Genomic DNA, 21,981 nt, shown 5'->3' with positions numbered 1-21,981 from the left:
GAATTTAACAGCTGTAGAGTGGGAAAATAATGTTGGGCAAATAATGAGCTAATCTGGCTGCCTGTTGCACCCAATGGAGTTGACAGACTATTGAATACTCTGGAGAGAGCAGGAGGTCTCAAGCAGTAGACTCAGGCTTCTTAAAGAGAGATAACCAGGAATGTTTCAACAGAAGGCTTTGCATGGAAAAAATGACAATTTTTTTTTGAAATCAGACCGTTCATCAAGTGAATGTCTTGTTTCAAAATTGGGGGGAATATCTTAGCTGACATGTAAAAATGAAAAAGTGATGTTCTTGCAAAGTTAATTTTCACTTCAAATTCAAGACAAATACTCATTATGAAGTTTAATCTAAAACATAAAAGTTAGAATGGTGCCTTTAGAAATTCTTAGAAATATAATATATATACATACATATACATACATACATACATACAGAGAGAGAGATTGAACTGAGCCAAAACAGAAAAAAAAAGATTGTCAATTCTTGCTTGTTTGTTTTTACATGTAAAATTTTCTCCTGATGGGAAAATGTTTTCTAACCAATTCTATTTCAAAAGGGAACTGGCTTTGCTGCTCAGTTAAAGAACAGTGTCTATTCCATAAGGCTATGCAGCTATATAGTCAAGAAGTCAGCAGAGCCCACTTCACTGGGAAGCAACCAACCTGCACCTAATGTGAACCAGGATGATTCTAGGTAAGACACGAGATCTTGCCTTCACCTGGAGAAGTCAAATAAGTAAGACTAGTAACATTATCAGGTTTGTAAAGTCCACTGATATTGCCTGCACTGATCTGGCACTGGCATTCTTCCTAGCACAGGACCCTTGGTATGCATGAGCTGAAGAGATGCTTTGGCTCGGGGTCCACATGCATGAGGATGAGGGATCAGATGAACCCTGGCTTGGGCCATGATTTGATTGAGGAAGCCATGGAAATCTGTGCCTCATGGCAGAACAAGGGGTGTAGCTTTGCCAAGAGGTTGGTCTTCCTTCCTCTCGCTCCAAATGACGAGACTGAGGACCAGCAAACTGCTCTTTAGGTTTCAGTAGGTGAAGTGCTGAGGGCCAAGAAGTGTAAGGGGAGGTTCAGGGTCTAGGGTGTCTGGGAAGTGGGGAGGCAGAAGCAAGGGAGACTGTAGGGCTGAGCAGCGAGGGTTTCAGGGCAGGGAGGTGCAGGAGCATCAGGACCCTGCAGGGAATGCAGAAGCACAGGGAGATCTGGGGCAGGAAGGAGACTGCACTTGAAGAGTGTGAACTGAAGGGTCTGATGAAGGGAATCATCTTCCCTTGTACTCTATGCTCCAGGTTACATGTTACTCCCAAGTCTGCCTGACTGATGGGTCAGGGCCTTGCCCAGTTCTCTGCAATACTTCCCAGGACAGCCAAGTTGCCCTGGTCCCCAGTAGACACGTGGTTGGCCTGAGCACTTACTTCAAGGTTGCCAGCCTGGTGTGGCCCGGAAGCAGGTCTCTGCCCCACCTTGTACAGTGGATCCCATTCTGCCATATCCCACCCATCGTCCCAGTGTAACTGATCATTAGCCCTCTGTACAATGTTATGAAAAATATCCTTCCCCAGCCAGTATGATCTGTCCACAAGGAACGGCCTTCATAGTTCGGAGTATAGCTGTCACTATGTCCTCCCAACACCTTGAAAAACCACCAGTGTTCCTGCCTACCCTTTTCACCACAGGCAGCATCAACATTCACCGAGTATGTTGTGGTGAAACCAGGATGCATGCAAGAAGAATCAAGTCTCATGTCCCTCCCAGAACATCTTGCCATATGTCTCCAGGGTCCATGGGGCTGCCTGGGTAGGCAGACCTCTGCCAAGAGCCTGTGACGATCTTTCTGCATCATCTCTGCTGCATCCCAGAAAGAAGAGCTGCCTAAGAGAGATACCACAAAGCCCCAGGAATGAATCCAGGACACAAGCACTATGTGAGAGATAGAAGTGTTGTTTGACAAGACTGGAGCCTGGTGCATTAAAAGCAATAAAATTTTGAAGCAAGTCATTGAAGAGCGAAGAAATTGGCACAGTGGAAGGTACAAAGCCTCTGCAATGTCTCCAACCTGACTGGTAAGAAGAGCACAGAGACTCTCACAAGAGCCTTGAAGAACAAGAATCTGTTAGCTGTGTGAACACCCCTTGTGAAATGCGTGTGCCTCATCCAATGTCAGGATCTCTCAGCATGAATCTCTAGTGGGCTACTAATTCTGTTGCCATTCTGTTTTGCTGTTCTAAATTTAATTTCTTACCCAGTTTTCATATCCTGTGTAAGTTGTCAAGTCCTGGGCCAGACCTTGCAGATCCTGACCCAAAGAAAATTCTCTGGGCACTAGCAGAGGTTCCTGAGTTTTGCTCTCTGGGCAAGAGACATCCTACTAGTCTATAACAAACTTTGACCTGCTTGAAATGCTTTGGAAAAGCAGCCCAAGCTCTTCCAGTCACTCCCAGTGCCTTGAATCAATGTCACAACACCCTAAAAGGTCTTGCCCAGCCTGAATATTAAATAAGGGCTCTTCAAACATCTGAAATACTAATTTTGTTTTCTACTGGGCTTGAGTGTCTTTGATGAAGAAACAGAAAGACTAACTGATTAGTGTAAGAGGAACATCTGACTTCAAATTAGACTTCAAAAAGATGTTTAGAGCAGGATTTCAGCCATGAGTTTAGACAAGAAGTTTCCTGCTACAACCGGTACAGACTGATATACACCAGATTCTTCCTGGCAGCAGCTTTGCAGATGCTCAAGAGCACCAGGGATTTTGGAGCATGTGGAAACCAGGCCATGTGGGAACTAAATAGCTCCAGGCTTTCAAGTTGTTTGGGCCTTTGGAGATGTCTCCTAGGAGTTGAATCAGGGCACTCTTCTCACAGTTCTTTTCCATGTTTCTGTGCAGCAGGATCAATCCCAAGAGAGAGGTGGTAATTTGCTGTCCTTCCAAAATGATGACTCTAAAGACAGCTTTGATGAATCCTGCCAGGATCAGCAATGGCCCAATCCTGCCATGTTTAGATGGTAGACCAGGAGCTGGGCATTTTGTGAAGAGGTGCCCAGCAATATGTTTTCTTCTTGGGATAGGAACATTTTTATGTATATTTGCACTGGATCCACAAGGAATGGTTGTGATTGGCACAACTGACTGCCAAAGTGGATGTAAATTATGAGATAACATATATGCTTTCTCTTGCCCTTTTAGCAGATTGCTGCCATGAATCTACTCCCTATCCACTACTTCCTGTGAGCATCTGAGGGACTGTAGCAGTAAGTAGCTCTCACTGTGGGAAACCATCAGTGCAAAACAGCTAGGAAGAGTTTTTAACGAATCTTGAAGATTTGTTCTCTTTCTGTTCCTTTGTGTGACCTCCTCAGGTACTCTCTTCCAGAAGATTGAGTCTAGAATCCCCATTAAAAAAAGACACCTGTATTCTTGTTGGGAATCGGGAACAGGTCCTCAAGTGTGAAAAAAAATCAAAAAAAAAGTCTCCAAACAATCAGAGAGAAAACAAGGTTGAAGGGGGACCAACTCAGGGGAGGCTGGGTGGGTCCAACTTGCAGGTGACCCTGGCTCCCAAGGGTAAAACTGAGATTCAGCTTCTCTCAGATTGAACTGATGGACATCCCAGCTGGAGTTAGAGGTAACAAGGGCTGGATCAAGGTACTAGAGGTGGCCTGTGCCCCTGTGACTGGGCTTCTCCTCACCTATGCAGGAAGGACAGGCCTTGTAGCACAAAGGAAGCAGAAGGCTCTTGATTTCTCAGGATTTTTTCCTCTTTAGTGGTCAATAGTAGGAACTCCATTTGAGCTCAGCTCTGCTTTGGCTCAGTGGGATGAAAGCAGAGCCGAAGTTTGGTCCAGAGGGCTGGGAACTGCTATCTGAACAGGTCATTAACTCAGCTAAGCAGAGTGTGTGCTTCTTGGGGCATTAAAAGGAGCAGGAGACTGTGAGAAGAGTCCTTTTTGGAGTAATCATCTCCATCAACCAGCTTGGCTGTGCAACTTGCAGAGCAGTATGTAGGCTCATGGCTTTCCCATGGAGACAGGCTATGCCCAGGGATTAATGGGCAGGTGCTTTCACACAAGAATGTGTGAGAATGGAGGGTGGATAAGGAGGAAGGCGTTTTCGGCTTGGCATAGGGCTCAGGTCCAGAGGCCAATTTCGAAAGAATATGAGGTTAAGAGGATTTGGTAGGGTGTTGCAGGGGCTGAGAAGCATCTTAGACACTGCAATATGACAGTCTCAGCCCTGAATGTCCAAGACACCACGAATGATGAAGGAGAGCTCCTGCTCTTTATGATCTACGCTGGCACAGCCCCAAGGAGCCTCACACAATCAAGCCATGTGCACAGCTCTTGCACACAATTCACACCACGGGTCCCAGGTTGGGGCCTGTCGGTGGGGGAGGCAGACCACAGGCCATGCTCCCTGACAAGCTACAGAGCAGCTCCGGGGACACCAGCACACAGCATTCACCTCCTTGCTGCTGTCCCATGCTTTCTCTGGGCTGTCTTCCTCATCCTGAGCTGACTCAGTTCCCAGGGACAGAGCTGCCATGTGTCCCTTTGCTCCAGGCTCCCCTAATCTCCCCCAGAATACCCCACCCCATCCTGCCTTACAGCTTGCTGCCTTGTCATTACCCCAGGCTCCACCCATCCTGTCCCAGAACATTCTGGCTCTGTTCTCACCCTGGAGGACCCCACCCTCCACCCTCTTCTGCTCCATTCCTTCTCCTCTTGTTGCATCCCACTGCAGAGTGGCATGGGCTCCAGACACCACCCTCTGCCCTCCACCCCATTTGCAGGCTCCTTGCTATCTGTCCACCTATGCCTGTGGACAAAGGGCCCAGGGACACACCCTGTCAGAGAGCAGAGTCGCAGAATCGGGTTTTGCCCCAGGATTTGAGTGACTGATTAACCAGGCTGCAGGGCTGGGCCCCGTTCCAGGCTGGTTTGTGAGCGCAGAGAACAGCACTGCAGCTGAGAGCCTGGCCGAGCGGGCAGAGCAGTGCTGGGAATATCAATCAGCGTACCTTGGAGCAGGCGGCTGCCCACACAGCCAGCGCTTTCATAGCACAGAGAATCCACAGCTCGGCAGCCGGAGCCATCCCAGGGACTCAGCCCTGTACTGCAGAGGTCTCAGCATCCCTCTGTAGAGGGAACAGCAGACAGGCAGGAAGGCTGGGGCCTGTGTGTGCTTCAGGGAGAGACGGATGGGGAGGGGAAAGAGCAAGGGAAGGGGGAAGGTCATTGTCCAAGCAGAGCAAAAGGAAAGGGGAGAGATCAGATCAGGAGAGAGGGATAGAAGAAAGCAGATACAATTCTGAAAGGAAAGAGGGAAGGTTGGGGGAAAAAAAGAAGCCCTCCAGATCCAAGCTAGGGAAGCCCCTATTCACCACAGACCCACGCTGGCTCCCAGGGCAACAGGGAAGGAAGAGCCTGGAGGTCTGAGAAGCAGGGAGGAATGGGCGAGGACTTGTCTCAACAGGATGCTAAGGAGAACCTGTCCAGAGCTGAAGGGCTCGGGGAGCTGCAAGTCATCCAGGCAGCCCCGTGCAGGGTGGGCAGGCTGGGCAAACTTTCCAAGAGAGCAAAGGATGAGGTCCCAAGAGACCTGATGCTCTCCTCAATAGGACAGGGACAGCAAGTGCTTCTGCATCCTTGCAGACATTCTGCCTACAGAAGAGTCATCACCTGTCTAAGGCTACAGGCTGTGTACACCCCACTGTCACCTCTCCCTGCCATACACTCTGCATATAATCCTGTGTCACCTCTTTCTCTGGTACCAGCTTTGCACAACACATACCACCCCCTCTTGCAGTCCAAGCTGTGTACACCCCAGTGCCTCTTCTCGCTGCAGTGCAGGCTGTACATATCCCACTGCCACCTCACAGAGCTTCTACCTGTCCCTGTGGGTACCTCGTCCTGGAGGAGATACAGGCTCCATACCTCTCACACACACCACCTACCCCAACTTACACTCTGTACACATGCTGCTGTCACCCCCTGCCATATAGACTGTGCACACCTCTGTATCACCACTCTATGGAGTACAGGCTATGTACACCGCATTGTCACCTCCCATACAGAGTACAGGCTGCGTAAACCCTGCTGTCATCTCCCCCTGCAGCACAGTCTCTCCACACCCATGCTGTCTCGGGTTCCACAAACCAGGCTCTACCACAGGGCTTCTCCCCCACTGTGGCCTAAGCTCTTTCTTTTGAGGTCCCAAATGCCTTCCAGTACTCTCCCAGGCACAGGTACTCCAGAGCTCTCCCTTCCATAAACCCAAGGCCTTCCCAACACAGACAGTATTGCCAGGAGCCACCACATGTTCCTGCCTTGTTTGTGGGGCTTTTGTCTGCTTCACCACTTCCCCAGTGGCCATCATAGCATCTGACCTGCTCCTCATCCCCTCCTGCACTGACACAGCTCCTACTACCTCCCTGCTGGCACTCAGTCCTGCTCCACATTCACAGGAGTTTTGCAGATCCCAGTTACTGTCCCCAGCACATCTGAGGACCAGCCCCTTCACCATAGTCTCAAGGGCCTTACATGCACGTTCCCTCAGTTGGTCACTGCACACCAATGCCAAATCTGAACCAGCTGTAACTGATCTGGATATTAGACAGTAAGAGGTGATTTACAGTGTCTGGGAGCTGCTCCCGAAGCAGTGTCTTTCTGAAACAGGGGGAAACAGAGCAGGTCCCCCATGAACCCTCAGCTTCATCTGCAGCTCGTCAATGGATCCATTTATCAGCTCATTCCACGTGAATGACCTTGAAAAAAATCCACTGACCCAGGACAGCAAGAGACTTTCCCAGACATCTGACAACACCTAAGCCTGCAATTTATGGACACTCTAAGCTAAATTCTAAAATAAGACAATTTCATTTTTGTCCATTACAGTTAGAATATTCCTCTTATCCCTCCTATAGAGAGTAATTAATATTGCACTGTGCTCCTGAGCCTGCAGGCAGGTCCAAGTGCCTCTGCTCAGCTCACTGTAGCACACTGAAGTTACCACCACTCAAACTAGCCTCTCAGATGATGTAGGAGCTGTGATGAGTCTGAGCAGTGCTGGATTTATGCAGTGAGGAAAGGATGTAGGGTAGCCCACCAGTACAAAAAAGTCTTAAAGCATGGAAAAGGGGAAGAAGAGAGAGAGAGAGACACTCCCCACTGCAATGTCTGAGAGGTTGTGTTCTTGCTCCAGATTCATCAAAGAGGTGCTGAGGACAAGGAAGGAAGGGAAATTTCTTTCAGAAAGTTCCCAAAGGGAAGCAGATAGTAATGCTGAGCCAGGCCCCCAGACTGCCCAGCCCAGCCCCGCAGGAACTAGTTACTTAGGTGGATGTTGGTGTCTCCTTTTCTCTTTTGCAGCCATCATTCCTCCCCGCAGGTCCCAACCTAGCCTGTGTAGGAGGCCCAGACACTTCCTAGACAGTTCATGATAAAAATTTATGCTGTTAGCAAAACAAACTAGAAAGCTATGAGAGCCAACACAGGCACAGGGCTGAAACCACCAAAGCCAGAATCGCTGGTTTCCCCAGATGATCTACGCTCTTCAAGTACCAGATCTCTTCTTCTCCAGACGTATGGTGCAGCCAGTTGGAGTCCTTGGGAAAGAGGTGAATCTGGTGTGACTGGCACAGGGATTTCTGCCCCAGTTTGAAACAAGAGTCCTGAGAAGGAGGAGGGGGCATCTGAGAAGGGGAGGCCTGAGATCTGCTCCATGCTGCACCGCTGCAGGGAGGGGTGGTCGGGGACCAGGAATGGGGTGCTATGCTGCATCTGCCTACCAGGAATTCTCTCCAACCCCTTTGGAGACAAGAGCCTGAGGAAGCCCCATGGCAGTGGTGTCACTCCCAACCTGCCCACAGGGAGTGGCAGAATGCCTATCCAGAAGCAGACGGTCTCATCGGGGAGCATAGCCACCTTGCTCCATCACCCTCCCACAACTGTGCTGCCACCAGGAAACCTGCCTGGGAAGACCTCCCCTTCACTGCAAGGGTGCCCGTTGCATCCCGGAGTTGGGGGGAAAGGTGAGCATCTGGCTTCAGGTGCTCCCCCCAGCATTGCTGATGCATTGAAACTCCATCTGTAATGGTGTCCTGATTCCAGCATTGCAGCTGGTGAGAGCTAAGCATCTTTTGGCCCCCACCAGCAGAATCTGGGTCATGTTAGCCAGGCATAGTGAGACAGGGCTCTGCTCCTCCATGCACTGGCCTTGGAAGACAGGAGTTCTCCAAAGGGCACAGGGATGAACCAGGAGAAGTCACTGCAGAGGGATATTAGGGGTTGAAGAAAGCTGGGCTGGCTGGTCCATGGCTTGGACTACTTCACTCCATGTCTACACATGTCCACATGCATGTATATGTACATGAGTGTGTTGTGAACCATGTCCTGGAGGAAGCTTTCTCCTTAGAGAGCCAGCAAGTAACTAGAGATGGGAGATGTCAAGGGAGAGACACTATTGAAAGGCATCTGCAGTGGCCCTGCTGGGGTACGGTGGAGGGTTTGTGATGGCTGGCCTACAGAAACATCACTTCTGGCACTCAGGACCCAGGGGCTGTGGCAGCTTGGGACATAGAAGACACGCCTGGGAAATTGCAGGCAGCAAGAGCAACCTCAGGGGCATGATGGAAAATAAGGCACAACCGGTCAAAAATAGAAAACTTTATTGAAGTTAAATCCAACAGGGCAGCAGAGCTCAGCCCCATGGCAGGAGCCCAGCCTGCCGCTCACCAGGGTACAAGGAGTGGAGCAGGGGTCTCCACAGGGGCACAGAGGATACAGTACAGTGGGGGAGCAGGTGGTTGTCACCCACAGGCCACAGCAAGTAGGTAAAGACAGGCACTCATTCCCCCTCTCCCTCTCCAGCTAGTTAAGGATAGACCCAACAGGTGCCAAAGCAGAAACATGGTGCAAGCTGAACTGACCAGACAGCCCAAGGAAAGAGGGTTCTTTAAGCTCCGGACCTCTCCAGTCACTCCACAACCTCCTGAGACAGCTCCAAGCTCCAGTGCACACCAGCGAGCAGCCCCTCCCAATATGCAGCCAAGACTACCTCTGCCCTGCCCTGCACACAGCAGAAATCCCCAGCTAGACAAAGAGCAGTGACCCAGCCACAGCACACAGCAGACACCCCAGTGCCCCACACCTCAGCCAACCTCCCTTCCCAGCCCCACACAATACTGACCCAGTCCCAGCCCTGGCAGACAGCAGTGACCCCCAACTCTGCTGGGAAGATCACTGCATGGAGAAAGCACTGACAGCTTGGATCCACTCTCCTCTGCAGCGGCCTCGGCAGAGACTGCAGCACGGCTCCTGCAGAACCGTAGCTCCAGGCCTGATGCTTGCACTAAAGGAAGCTTGGTTTTCACCGTTTCTGCTATGGCAAAGGGCCCAAGCCTCAGGGAAGCCAGAACCTGAGCCTGGGAAAAAGGCAGAGCTTTGCTTCCCCACCCAGCCCCACCTGCCTGGGCAGCCACAGTGGGTGCAAAATTCCCCTTCGGGCTACTTTGCTCAGGAATTGTAAAAGGCTCAGCCACACCAAGACAGCCAGGCTGGCAAAGCAATGTTATCGCCGCCTTCTGTGCTCTCCAGCCCTAGGTAGGACTTGAAACTGGTTGCTTGGAGCTTTAGCAGGGGGCAGGACCAGTTTCTCCTCCTCGTGAATCAGCCCAAGGCACTTGCTGAGTAGCGACGGGGAGTGGACACTGTGCTTCTCAGTGCTCTCAAAGCTGGTCCCCAAACAGGGGCCCAGGAGGGTCGGATTTCTTCCCTGGGGCTCCGCATGCAGAGGGACATACATGCAGGGCCCTTCACGTCACTGTGATCCAGACAGCGCCACCAGGACCCAGCCCCAGGCGCTCTGACAAGAGTTCCAATAGTTTTTGCCGCCCCCCCCCCCTCCCCCCATCCCAGGATTAGGCTCCATGACTAGACTCTGCAGTAGTCCTCTGCCAGCCCCCCAGGCCATGCATGCAGAGCTCAGGGCCAGTCCACGCTCACTCCCACACCTCTGTCCAGATGGCTCCCCGATGTAGAGGGGGGGCCGCTGCCGGCCTCAGGATGAGCTCTCCTACCTGCTTGTTGGTGTATTTCTGGGGATTGGTGCGGTAGCTGTAGTCCGAGTACTGCTCAGAGCCTGTCGAGTTGTTATCCCCAGTGCCAACAAAGGTGTTGGTGGCCGGCAGGTCCTGCACCACTTGGTGCTTCTTGGAAGCAGAGGGCGACTGAGGCTGCAGCTGGATGGAGGGTAGAGGCGAGTTGGAGCGGTAGTGGCGCCCCAGGTCTGGGCTCCCTGGTGGGTAGTTGAGGGGCAGGTGGATGCGGGGGCTATCACTGACAGAGTCATTCATGAGGTTGAACTTGAGTGATTTCTGCAGCCCTGTCTCCTCCTCATCCTCTGTGGGCTTGGGTGGCTTTGGGGACTTGCTCTTCTTCACTTTATTCTTGCTCTTACCACTCTTGCTGGCCTGCTTAGGTGCATACAGGTCCTTGGTCTCCTTCTTGCCTGCCTGGTAGCCGCTCTTGGCCTCCCGCTGACGACAGTAGCGCACCAGGACAACCAGCACGATGACCAGGGTGACAGCCACAATGCCAGCAATGACTCCAAAGAGAATGTTGCTCCGTTGCTTGCTGCGCTCATATTCAGGGTCACCAGCAATGTCTATGTCGAGAGGTGTGTCTAGGCTGTGTCCCACCAGCGTGTCCAGCAGAGTGCGGTTGGCTAGCGTCTCATTGACGTAGAAGTGCACCAGTGCTGTGCCATGCCGTGAGGGCTTGCCCTTGTCATTGACGCGCACCACCAAGCGGTGCAGGCCATGGTGCTTGCGCAGGATCTCCTTCTCCAGGGTGATGTCTCCACTGTGCGGGGAGATCTGGAAGAGCTCAAAGGGGTTGCCTCCCGTGATGCTGTAGGTCAGTTCCGCATTGACACCAGAGTCAATGTCTTCTGCCTTGACCTTGCTCACCTGCTGACCAGGACTGGTGTGGGGCAGGATGTGTTTGTAGGTGGCATTGGAAGGTGAAGTGATGAAGGGGGCATTATCATTCTCATCCAAAACATTAATGGTCACTCCCACATAGGCAGACCTAGGAGGGTCCCCACCATCCACGGCCTTGAGTCGGAATGTGTACGTACTCTGCTGTTCCCGGTCAAAGGAGATGCTGGATAGGATGGTGCCAGTGCCATTCTGAATCACAAAATCCCCATTGTCTTGCTCTACGGACAGCTGGATGCGGGCATTTTCTCCTTTGTCAGCATCGATCACCGTCACCATACCTACAGGGCTGAGGGGTGGCATGTTCTCCATCACTGAGAAGTTGTAGCCACTCAGCATGAACTTGGGGTCATTGTCATTCCTGTCCATGACGTTGATGGCCACAGACGCTGTGCCCTTGAGGCTGGGGCTGCCCTTGTCTGCTGCCACCACCAAGAATTCATAGCGCTCCCGCTGCTCTCGGTCCAGCATTGCCTTCACTCGAATCTCCCCAGAGTCAGGGTCAATGGTGAAAGAGCCCTTGGAGGAAGGGTCCATCACCAGGGAGTAAACCAGCTCAGCATTGGAGCCACTGTCAGCATCACTGGCGCTTACCTCCATCACCAGGTCATCAGGCTCATTGTTCTCAGGGAAGGCCACCTCAGTGAAACTCTGGCTAAAGACAGGTGCGTTGTCATTCACATCCACCACCTGCACCTTAAGGGAGTTGGTGCTGGAGAGGGGTGGGTTCCCCGAGTCCACTGCAACAATCTCAATTGTGTATTCCTTCACCGACTCGTAGTCCAGCGGTGTGGTTGTCTGCAGGAAGTATTTCTTCTTGCTGTCACTTCCTGTTTCACTGGCCTGCCGCAGCTGGAATGGAACATCACCAGCTACCACACAGGTAACAACAGCATTTTCACCTTCATCTCGGTCAGATACCTGCACCAGAGCCACAGCTGTCTCTACTGGCACATCCTCCGAGATGTTTGCCATGCCATCCTGGTGGGTGACAAGCCCAATGCCCCGGATCTCTATAGAGGGAGCGTTGTCATTCATGTCTTTGATGGTGACCACCACCTGTGTGCGGGCGCTCTTGGGGTTGGCCCCCTTATCCTTGGCCATGACAGAGAACTTGAGGATGCTGACGTCCTCCCGGTCAATGGGCCCCTGCACAGTGATAAGCCCTGTGTTCCGGTCAAGGCGCAGCAGACGGCGCACCACGTCCGAGGCCTGGTGGAAGGAGTAGTCAATTTCAGCGTTGGCGCCCTGGTCTGAGTCATTGGCTTTCACCTGAGGGATGGAGGGAGAAATCGTGAGTGTGAAGGCAGGCTGCGTGAGCCCCTCCACAAGCCACTGCACTGCCCTCAGAGGCTTCCTTTCAGGCAGGCTGGGGGGAAAAACCAGGATTTCTTCTTCTGGGGCCAAGGCCTATGGGGCAAAGAGTCTAGGACTGGAAAGGCAGCTGGGAGCAGACATCTGGCAGAGAGGCTTTTCCTTGCTCTTCCAGTGAAACCGGCTAGACAGGTGAGGCAGTGTTCCCCTCCCGGCCAGCTCTGGCATGCAGGGAATCCTCCACAAGCCAGTGCTGCGGCCCAGGCAGCAGCAGAGAGGGACCACAGGGCTGCAGGCCCACCTCATTCACACCACTAAGCCCTCTGCCCACTACTGGCAACACTGCGCCACACTTACCTTGGCCGTTCAACTCTAGCACAGCACCAGAGTGGAAGGGGGGCTTGGATGGTTGGACAGCCCTGGAGGAGCCAGCTGTGCCTTTGCGCAGATGAGCTGTGGCCTGCCCCACATAGCACAGGCAGCAGGTGCCTCTCCTGCGACCTGTGGGGCTGACACCTGCCAGCGGAGGTGGCTGGGACATCAGGTCGGGCCAAGCAAGGCTAGGGTGTGTGGAGTTGCAGCAACTCCAACCCAGCTTTACGGGGTGCAGCCCGACAGGAGCTGGGACTGCCTACACTCTGCATGGCACCAGCCTTCTCTGCCCTCCTGTCAGGAGCTCTGTGTTCACATAAACCTGCTTCTACACTTATTATTTGCTTTCTAAAGAAGATGAGGTTTGTCTAACTTTTGCCTTCCTAATCGGCTCTCCAAGCAGCCTCTTCTCTGCACCATTTGCTGCTCTGCCGTTATCTTGCTCAGCAGATTTGGATGGAGAACGAAAGTTGTTAAATGTAAATTCCACCTTTTACCTCCACTCACAAAAAAGGCGGAAGTCATTTTCCCCCTGAAAGATAAAAGCTGAGCAATGGCAGCAGTGGCATCTCAGCCCATTCTCCTCCTGGCCATGCAGCTCCCTTATCTGCTTCCAACTTCCATTCTCTTAACAGTGAAAAATGAATTCTTAAAATTCACATCAGAATTAGCAAGCAGATGAGAGCTGGCTGCGCTCCGCTTATTAAGATGGCAGCTGCAGATAAACAGATGTCTGCTACTATCATCTCAATGCCCCCTCCAAGCCAAATCCACAGAGATCCACCCCCTTGGGCTTCCTCGGCCAGTTCTCGCTGCTGCCTGTGACAGGGCAGAGCCCTAGCCATGGCAGAGCCCTGGACACAGCAGGACACTCCCGGAGCCATGGGCAGCGCCCCAGGCAGGCATCAGGAAAGCTGCCTGTTCCCCATCTCCCCAGCGAGCCCAAGTTTCCATGAAACAGCCAAGGGAATGTAATTTACGAAAGAGTCCATGTCTTGCCTGCAGGCAGCATTTAAAGCAGCCTGGCAGGAAGCCAGGCTCCCCGTGGCTCTTGGGTCCCAGCCCTCTCCTGAGACCTAAAGCCTTGCTCCTAAATATCAGTAAGCCCTTCTGTTGCCCATCAGACATGGCCTGCAGCCCCTGCCCTGACTACAGCTTCCCTCACATCCTTCCCAGCCTCATCTTAGGAGATGTGACAGCCCAGAGATGTCACCCCCGCTAACCCTGGGATAAGACGATGGGTTCTTACAGCTAGAAACCCCTCTAGAGTCTTTCCTTCCTCAAGGCACTGCAGCAGCTAGTGGCTGTATAAATGCTTCCTGGGTTGCTCCCTCCAAAGCCAGGCTAAAGGGGAGCAGGGGAGGAGAAGAAAGTCCCCACTCCTGCATGCACTCACCTGGAGGACAGAGTGTCCCATGGGACTGTTTTCGGAGAGTTCTGCCTCATACAGGGCCTTCTCAAACTTGGGCGCGTTGTCATTCATGTCCAGGATGGTGATGCGTAGCAGGGCACTGCTTGCCCGTGGCGGGTTGCCTCCGTCCTGCACTTTGATGGTCAGGTCATAGGAGTCCCACTGCTCCCGGTCCAGGTTCCCCATGACAATCAGCTGTGGCTGCTTCTCATCCTGATCCTCAGCCACCTGCAGCCCAAAGAGCTCCTGTGCCTCGGGGCCAGCCATCAGCTCATAGGAGGCGACGCCATTGGGACCTGAGTCCCGGTCCATGGCCAGAGGGATGGAGAAGAGTGCCCCAATGTTGGTGTTCTCATGGATGGACAGGGGGATAACAGGTGAGGCAAAGTTGGGGGTGTTGTCATTGATATCAAGCACCTCTATCTGCCCCTCAAGAAGGCGTGGGCTACTGTTCATCATCAGGTCAGTGATGGACACTTCGAACTCCAGGAAGCAGGGGTCTCCAGGTAGGAGATGCTGGCACTCCCGCAAGCTCTCCCGGTCAATGGAGGTCTCTGTGGTGTAGATGTCCCCAGTCTTGCCATCCACACGTAGATAGGGGGCCCCCACTTCCAGCTTGTAGAGGTGCCCCATGTCTGGGAAGCCATAGTCAGAGGCCAGGCTTCCTATTAGCGTGTTGGGTGGTTGTTCCTCCTGCACTTTGTAGACCACACGTGTCCCAGAGACCAGGGCAGGGAGCTGGAAGAGGAGCCACAGACCCAGGCAGGATGCTAGTGGTTTCATCCTGCACTGCAGGGGAGCTGGAAGGAGACACAGACACCGGAGGTTAGGGAGTGTGAGCCCCAGGCCCCTGGGTCTGCTCCACCCCAGCCTGCATTCGCACTGCTGTGGTGTATCTTTTTGGGTGCACATCCTGTGTCTGGCAGGATCGGACATGGTCCCAAAGCAGCTCCTGAAGGGCAGGGGCTTCAGTGATTTTTCTAGCAGATTTGGCCCCAGCCATTGTCTCCCGGCAGCCTCCAGCAAGAAAATGCCCAGGAGGACTGGTCCCTGCTCGTAAAGTTCTTGCAACACCCTGCTCGACTGAGCAACCCAGTCATTGAAACCCCAGCCCTGGCTTCCTGTCACTTGCAAGAAGCCACTCCTGCCACTGTCCACCCTCTTCATCACCACACAAACTGTAATTAGACCCAGCGAGGCAGGCAAACAGGGTGGACTGCACACAGCCTTCTGCCAGCAACCTGATGTGAGCCAGCCAGGCTTAGAGACAGCTTCTCACCACAGAAACACAGGGGCATTGTGTGCCATGCACTGCAGGGGCACTGCCTGCCATCCACTGCAGGGACACACAGGCACTGCACTTGTCTGCCTGCGCTGCAGAAGCAGAAGCACAAACGGGACACAGGAGCTCTGTCGGCACTACAGGGATGCACTGCCATCCAGCACTGCAGGGACACAGGGCACTGCCTACACTGCAGGGATGCAGGGTACCACCCAGTCAGCAGTGCCAGAACACAGGGCACTGCCACAGCAGGGACACAGCAGCAGTGCCTTCCCTGCACTGCCAACCACAGCAGCACTGCCAGCCTTGCACTGAAGATGTAAGAGGGTGCCACCCATCCTGCATGGTAGGGATGCAGGGGCACCACGCATCATCCATCATGCACTGAATACAGGGACACTGCCATCCATCTAGACTCCTCGCAGAAAGAGGGGCACTGTGCACCCCCATACTAGAGGGACACAGAGTCACTGACCGTGTTACAATCACAGGCACTGCAGACATACATCCTACACTGCAAAGCCTGTGCTTCCTCGCAGAGCAGCAGCACTGCACAGCCCCTGCACACTGCAATGACAGGCACACCATCTCCCCTCCGCCACACAGTCACTAGGCAACCCCACACCCTGCACCAGCAGATATTATGTTTCTTGCACTCACTGCAGACACACTGTTCCTTCCCACTCCCTCCCATTTCAGACTGGGACACTGCACATCCAGCAGATGCCCATCCTGCCCTGCAGAGACAGCCCCACACTGCACACCCAGTGCTGATGCCCACCCTACACACTGCAGAGACAGTGACAGAAATACTGCCCCCCTGCATTGCAGAGACACACACTGCACATGCTGCACTGCAGGCACACAGCCACTGGATATCTCCTTCCAGTATGCGCACATTGCAGAGGCAGTGCCAGGCACACCACCAGCCCCACAGAGACTCTCCACTTCTGTACCAAGCCACTTGCCCACTCACCAGTACCCTGCCTGGTGCTCTGCCCAGCCACGAGCTTTTCTGTCCTGCCCAGTTTGTTCTGGGAATGCACCTCCTTCCAGGCACAACCACATGGCTTCAGCTGAGCCATGGGCACCACTGTGGGCCATGAAGGAACACAGCCCAGCTCACTGTCTCCCTGAAAGTGCAGTGGCTTCACCATATGACCTAAAAATCAATAACCACAAGCACAGCCCCTAGCATCTATCATGGCCCCACAGCAACCCTTTCTGTCTATCCCCATCGTTCTCTCTCCCCATACTCTTCACCCACGTTGGAAGCCTGCATGGGACAGGCAAGCTGTCCTCTATCACCTCTGCTCTGTAGTGTCACATAGCAAGTCCCTAACTCCTGGTTACTTCGGCACCATAGCACTCTTCAACAAATGGAATACCCTGCACTGTCCACCCTGGTACTTCCATCAAGCCAGCAGCTCCCAGGCCATCCACTTCTGTGCTCCCTGATGGATGAGTGCCACTCAGCTCTCCTCAGTGGCATGGAAGAGAGCTCTCCCTCCCCCACAAGTGAAAACACATCTCTGCTCCTGGAGGCAAAGTTATGGCCCCAAAGCCCCGCTCAACTCTGTCCCGTGCCTCTGGAGCTGCTCCCTTATTCTACAGCCTTCACACACAGGAGAGGCATTCCCAGCCCTGCTGAGGGAAGGGGCACAGATAGCAGAGGGCAAGTGGTGTTACCACCACTGCCCAGTCAGATGTGCACAGACCAACACAACTGTTCAGACCAGGGTAAGGGAAAACACGTTGTGCACAGATACCTCTGAGACCTTCCTTTCGCCAGGCAGAGAGGAAGAAGAAAACAAGTCTTCCTCTACCCCTTCATAGGACCAGGAATGCAGGTGGTAAGAAGCGGAGTATAAACATACTGTGTCTCTGCAACAATACAGGCAAAAGCCAGCAATGAATATATGTGCACATGTGTGTGTCTGCACTAAGAGAATGTGTGCATACATCCGTGTGTGCACTATGAGTGCGTGTGCACCTGCACTGAGTGCAAGCATGTGTATTAGCAGTGTGTGTGTGTGCCACACATATGTATACACTATGAGAAGCACTTCTGTGTCTGCACGAGGAGAATATGTCCACTATATATGAGTATGCATTCATGTATGGAGCACACATCCATGTACACTGAGCAATGTGTGTATCTGCACTGGGGGAGCATGTGCATGCCAGTGTTGCCACTGTGTGTGCCTGTGTGTGATACCACCAAGTGTGTGGGTATTCGTACTGTGTGTGTGCACACCCCAGATATGAAGAGTGCTCCCGCATGGATCATGCATGTGTCTGCCTACAGTACATATGTGCACTCACACTACCTGCACTATCCACAGCAGGAAGGCCTTCATGGGCCTGTGTGTGTGTGTGTGTGTGTGTGTGTACCCAAACTGGGTTTCATTGCCCCATTGCTTTGTACTCCCTTTGGCTGTGCAGCAGGGGCAGACTAACAGGGAGAAGGAGAACATAGGTAGCCCAGTTCACTGGAAGAGGACTCCTGGGAGAAGCTGTTCCTACAGCCCTGGCTGGAAGAGGCGCCCACACCTGCCTCCCTCTGCAGGACTGTTTGCCCAAGCCTGTTTGCAGTAGGCTGGGCCATGACTGCGGATGACGTAGCGTCGTTCTGACTAAGCCTGAGTACAGGGTAGGGGATCTCAGGTAAAGGTGAAAGTCCCAAGGCAGGGCAATACTTCTGCCCATCACATGGCCCTGAGTCAGCTGTGACACTGGGCTCCAGGAGCTGGATGTGCAAGCAGGCCTGACCCATCCGGGCACCTGAAGGAGGAAGGGAGTTACCCAAAGGAAACTAGCACCCAAGTTTTCTGCTTTGTAAAAGGGGCTGGCACATGAACCCACGCAGCAACATGTCTCATCCATGCCGTGCCTCTGCAGGCAAAGGAAAGCTCCAACGCAGAAAGACTAGAGGAAAAGAAAGGGCTGGAAACCTGAGTGGAATCATCACAGCCTAAAGGGGATGTAAAGCAGGCATGAAATGCCCTGGGGTCACGACGGTAACAAATCCTGCTTGGTACTTAGGGATGTGAATGGCACAGTGCAGACGTGAGAGCCCAGAATAGGGTGCAAGGCGGAGGTGGAAGTCTCTACCACCAGGGAAAAGCACGTCTGTGCAGGAGACAGAGGCTTCCCATGGGCCAGTCCAAGACATTGGACTATTTTCCCATGGGATCTAAGGACCATCCCACACTTTCTTCTCTGGTGCCAGGCACCTTTTTCCGACCTGCTGGCAGAACACAGAGCACTTAAAAATAAAAACCCCTCCCAAAACAACTCTTCCTCTGCATACACGATTCTCCCTATGGGGAGAGTGTGAGAGATTGAACCACATGAGAGAGGCGTTAGTCATGCTGCTTAATGCATGACTGAGAAGCTCTCAGAGGACAGTGGCATACAAAATCCTACAGAATTCAGTCATTCCCCCCAAAACAACCCCTAATGCAGGAAAGGTTACAAGATGCTGAGAATTTAAACAACTGCTTGAACAACCCTTTGCTCCCTGTGTTTCCCCACAGCCATCTTGGCCCCATTTCACAAAAAGCCAGCACTACTCCTGAAATAGGCAAAGTCCACCCTCTTATTCCTCCCAACGGCTGATTGCATGGCTTGAAGCTGTGCTTGCAAGTCTATCCAAACCCTGCACTGAGCACACAAGTACTAATCTTCCCCCCCTCCCCAAGCTCTGCTGTGACGCTCAGAGCTAAAGCAATATTGGAGCAAACAGTAAATGCTAATCATGGCTCCACTAGCTCCACTCCGTGCAAACGGCTGAGATTGAGGACAATACTGTCCAAAAAACATCCGCTAATGTCCAGTCTCACATTAAAGCCATGGATGGGCTGAATCCTTGGCATTATGTAGCACATCCCATCCTTAACATATGGTTTCCTTAGGCTCCAACTGCCACTGCGGCTGCTCAGCATTTATGCAGACTGGGCCCAAGCACCCTAAGCTGGAGCACCCTGCGATGAGGAACACGACTCACTTGTAAACAGATTTACCCCCAGACCATCTCTTTGAAGGTCCACAATGAAGAGCAGAAAGCCAGGGGCCCTCCTTCCCCTTTCTCCTTCACATCCCTTCCAACTCCAGCAGCCAGCAAGGCAGAGACCTGTCAGAGCCTCCCCGGGGCAGTAGCCCCCATCCTCCCACTCAGGGGCCCTGCCAGACCCCCTCCTGGATCGTGTGGGTCTCCCGTCCTCCCTGGCATTAGCCTGCTCGACTTCCCGAAGGCAAAAACGTCACGGGCCTGAAGCACCCCGGCAGGGCCGCAGGAAGCCGGCAGCAGCGGAAGCGGCTCGCCTCCAGGACTGTAGCCGGAGAGGCGGCGGGCCTTGCGGGTGGGCCTGGGGACAGCGGACCCCTCGCAGGGTCCTGGTGGCATCTCCGCTCCCGCCCCCCGCCACCCGGCCGGCCGGAGCGGAGCGGCTGGCTGCAGGGGCCGCCGGGCTCCGCTCCGCGGCCGGGGGCGCCGAGCCGGTCGGGCACACGGCGGAGCTGCCCGGGCCGCGGCCGGGGAAGCCGGGCGGCGGGGCTCGCGGGCTGGCGGGGCCCTGGCGGCGCTGGCTCCGGGCACGGAGCGCCCCGCTCCGCCGCCGCCCCGCCGCGGCTCCCGGACAGCCGCCGCCCCGCCGCCGCCCCGGCTCCGCCGCGAGCCGGGCCGCCGCCGGCTGCTGCCCCGAGCCCGGGGAGCTTGGGGCTAAACGAGGCGCCTACCTCCAGCCCCACATCCAACACTCGCGTCCGACTCGCCGGGCTCCTGCACAAACCTCGGCTGCGCTCGGCGGGCGAGAAAAGCCGCGCTGGGATGGCCGGGGAGATGCGCCCCGTCCCCCGCTGGCTGGCTCGCTCCGTGACATACGCACGCACACACTCATGATACACAGGAGCTGCTCTCCCGGCACCGGCTTCACACTCAGCTTCGCGTACAGGCAGGAAAACACAGATTTTCTAAGGGGCACACACACGCATCCCGCTCGCCTAACACACCATCCGTGTAACACACCGCTCCTGTAACACGGGTGCACACACACACCTCGCTCCCCTCACACACAGACACACAGACACACACACACACACACAGAGCCTGTTCCTCTGATACGCACACCACTCCTAACATACGCACTCGCACCACTCCTCCAACACACACCCCAGTGACACACACACACACACACACCCCGCTACTGGCACACATCGCACTGCCATACACCCCTACCATACCGCTCACCCCGCTCCTGTCTAACAGGCACGGGCAAACACACAAAACCCCGCTCCTAACACACAGCGCTTCCCCCGCTGGCACGGATTTGCAGCGCTCTCAACGCGCCGCGGCTCACCCACAACTTCTCTCGAGCTCACACACCAACGCACCCCGAGCAGCGCTTACACACCCAGAGCCACCCCGGCCGGGGGGGGAGACACACACCAACTGCCCTGCACAGAAACACACTCACACATAGAACCACTCAAGACGGGGACGCACACACCCGCACAAACACCCCTGCACAGAAACACACGCACAGAGAGCCACCCCGGATGGGAGAAACACACGCACACAGGCACAGGCACAGACACACGCACACGCACACGCAGCCCCCCAGCCCCGCTCGGCGCGCCGCGGACCGGGCAGGCTGCGGGCTGCCCCGCTCCTCGCCGCACAACAAGTGGCAGCGCCGGGCGCGGCGCTCCGGCCGGGGCCGCGGCGAGCAGCGCCGGCAGCCGCCTGCACTCCCGCCGCCCGCCCCAGCGGAGCTCCGCGCCCCGCCGCCGCCGCCGCCGCCGCCGCCCGGGCAGCCCGGCCGGCCCGGAGTGGGCGGCTCGCCAGCGCCGCTCCGGCTGCCGCCCGGCCCCGCATTCCCGCACACCGGTGGCTCCCCCCGGGGCAGCCCGCACCGCGCCGGCCCGGGTGGGGGCTCCCGGCTCTGCCGCAGCTCTTACTTGGATGCGGACGGCGCTGCGCTCCGTGCCGGCCCCTTGCGCGGTGATCCACGGGCGTCTGCATCGCCTCCTCCCCGCCGGGACCGGGCTCCCCCCCCCCCCCCGGCTCCTCTCGATCGTTATCCACAGACAAAATCAAATTTAAAAAAAAAGAGGGGGGGGTAAAAAAAAATGCCCGTCGGGAACCACCCCCCTCCCCCGGGCCAGGGCTGCGGCTCCTCCGGCGGAGCGGCGGCGCGCAGGGCTGGCGGCAGCCCCGGTGGGCAGCTCCGTCCGTGCCCGCCTCCGTCCCTCGGTGTGTGTGAGGATGTGCAAGGGAAGCGCAGCGCAGGCACGGCCCCTTCCCCCCCCCCCCCCCCGCTGCCTCCGCCTCTCGCCGCCACCACGGGGAGGTGGAGCTCCGGCTCCTTATCAGATCCCGAGCCGAGCCGGAGCGAGCGGTACCGGGAGCCGGGCTGAGCCGCCCGCCCGTGACACCGCGGCCCGGCCCGCTCGCCGAGCGCGGCGCCAAACCCCCCGGCCGGGGCGAGAGGCTCCCTGCCGCCCCCCCCGGGACCCCTGGGCCGGAGGTGGCGGCGTGCGAACCATCTCCTTCCCCCCCACCTTGCCCTGGAGACCCTCCACTC

The 21,981-nt window shown here is 55.0% G+C and overlaps 1 protein-coding gene across 3 annotated transcripts in view; it reads right to left on the bottom strand.

Annotated features, from left to right (window-relative positions):
• Positions 1–21,644, bottom strand: part of PCDH1 (protocadherin 1) — a 58,268-nt gene extending 36,624 nt beyond the window's left edge. Inside the window, exons 1-3 of one of the 3 annotated variants that reach the window (XM_026097740.2) lie at positions 21,356–21,644; positions 14,098–14,912; positions 10,095–12,287 (exon numbers count right to left, since the gene is read on the bottom strand). In XM_026097740.2, coding sequence (XP_025953525.1) covers positions 10,095–12,287; positions 14,098–14,912; positions 21,356–21,419 — 3,072 coding nt within the window. In that variant the 5' untranslated portion in view covers positions 21,420–21,644. Of the gene's footprint in view, positions 1–10,094; positions 12,288–14,097; positions 14,913–20,134; positions 20,553–21,355 lie in introns of those variants that run through there. The other 2 variants (XM_026097741.2, XM_064520795.1) reach the window with 2 other exon arrangements.
• Positions 21,645–21,981: the final 337 nt, after the last annotated feature.

Source organism: Dromaius novaehollandiae, chromosome 15 (genome assembly GCF_036370855.1).
Source record: "Dromaius novaehollandiae isolate bDroNov1 chromosome 15, bDroNov1.hap1, whole genome shotgun sequence".
In the NCBI taxonomy this organism is placed as follows: Eukaryota; Metazoa; Chordata; class Aves; order Casuariiformes; family Dromaiidae; genus Dromaius; species Dromaius novaehollandiae.
Note: the sequence above shows the minus strand (reverse complement) of the source record. Positions and strands in the feature narration are given on the sequence as shown.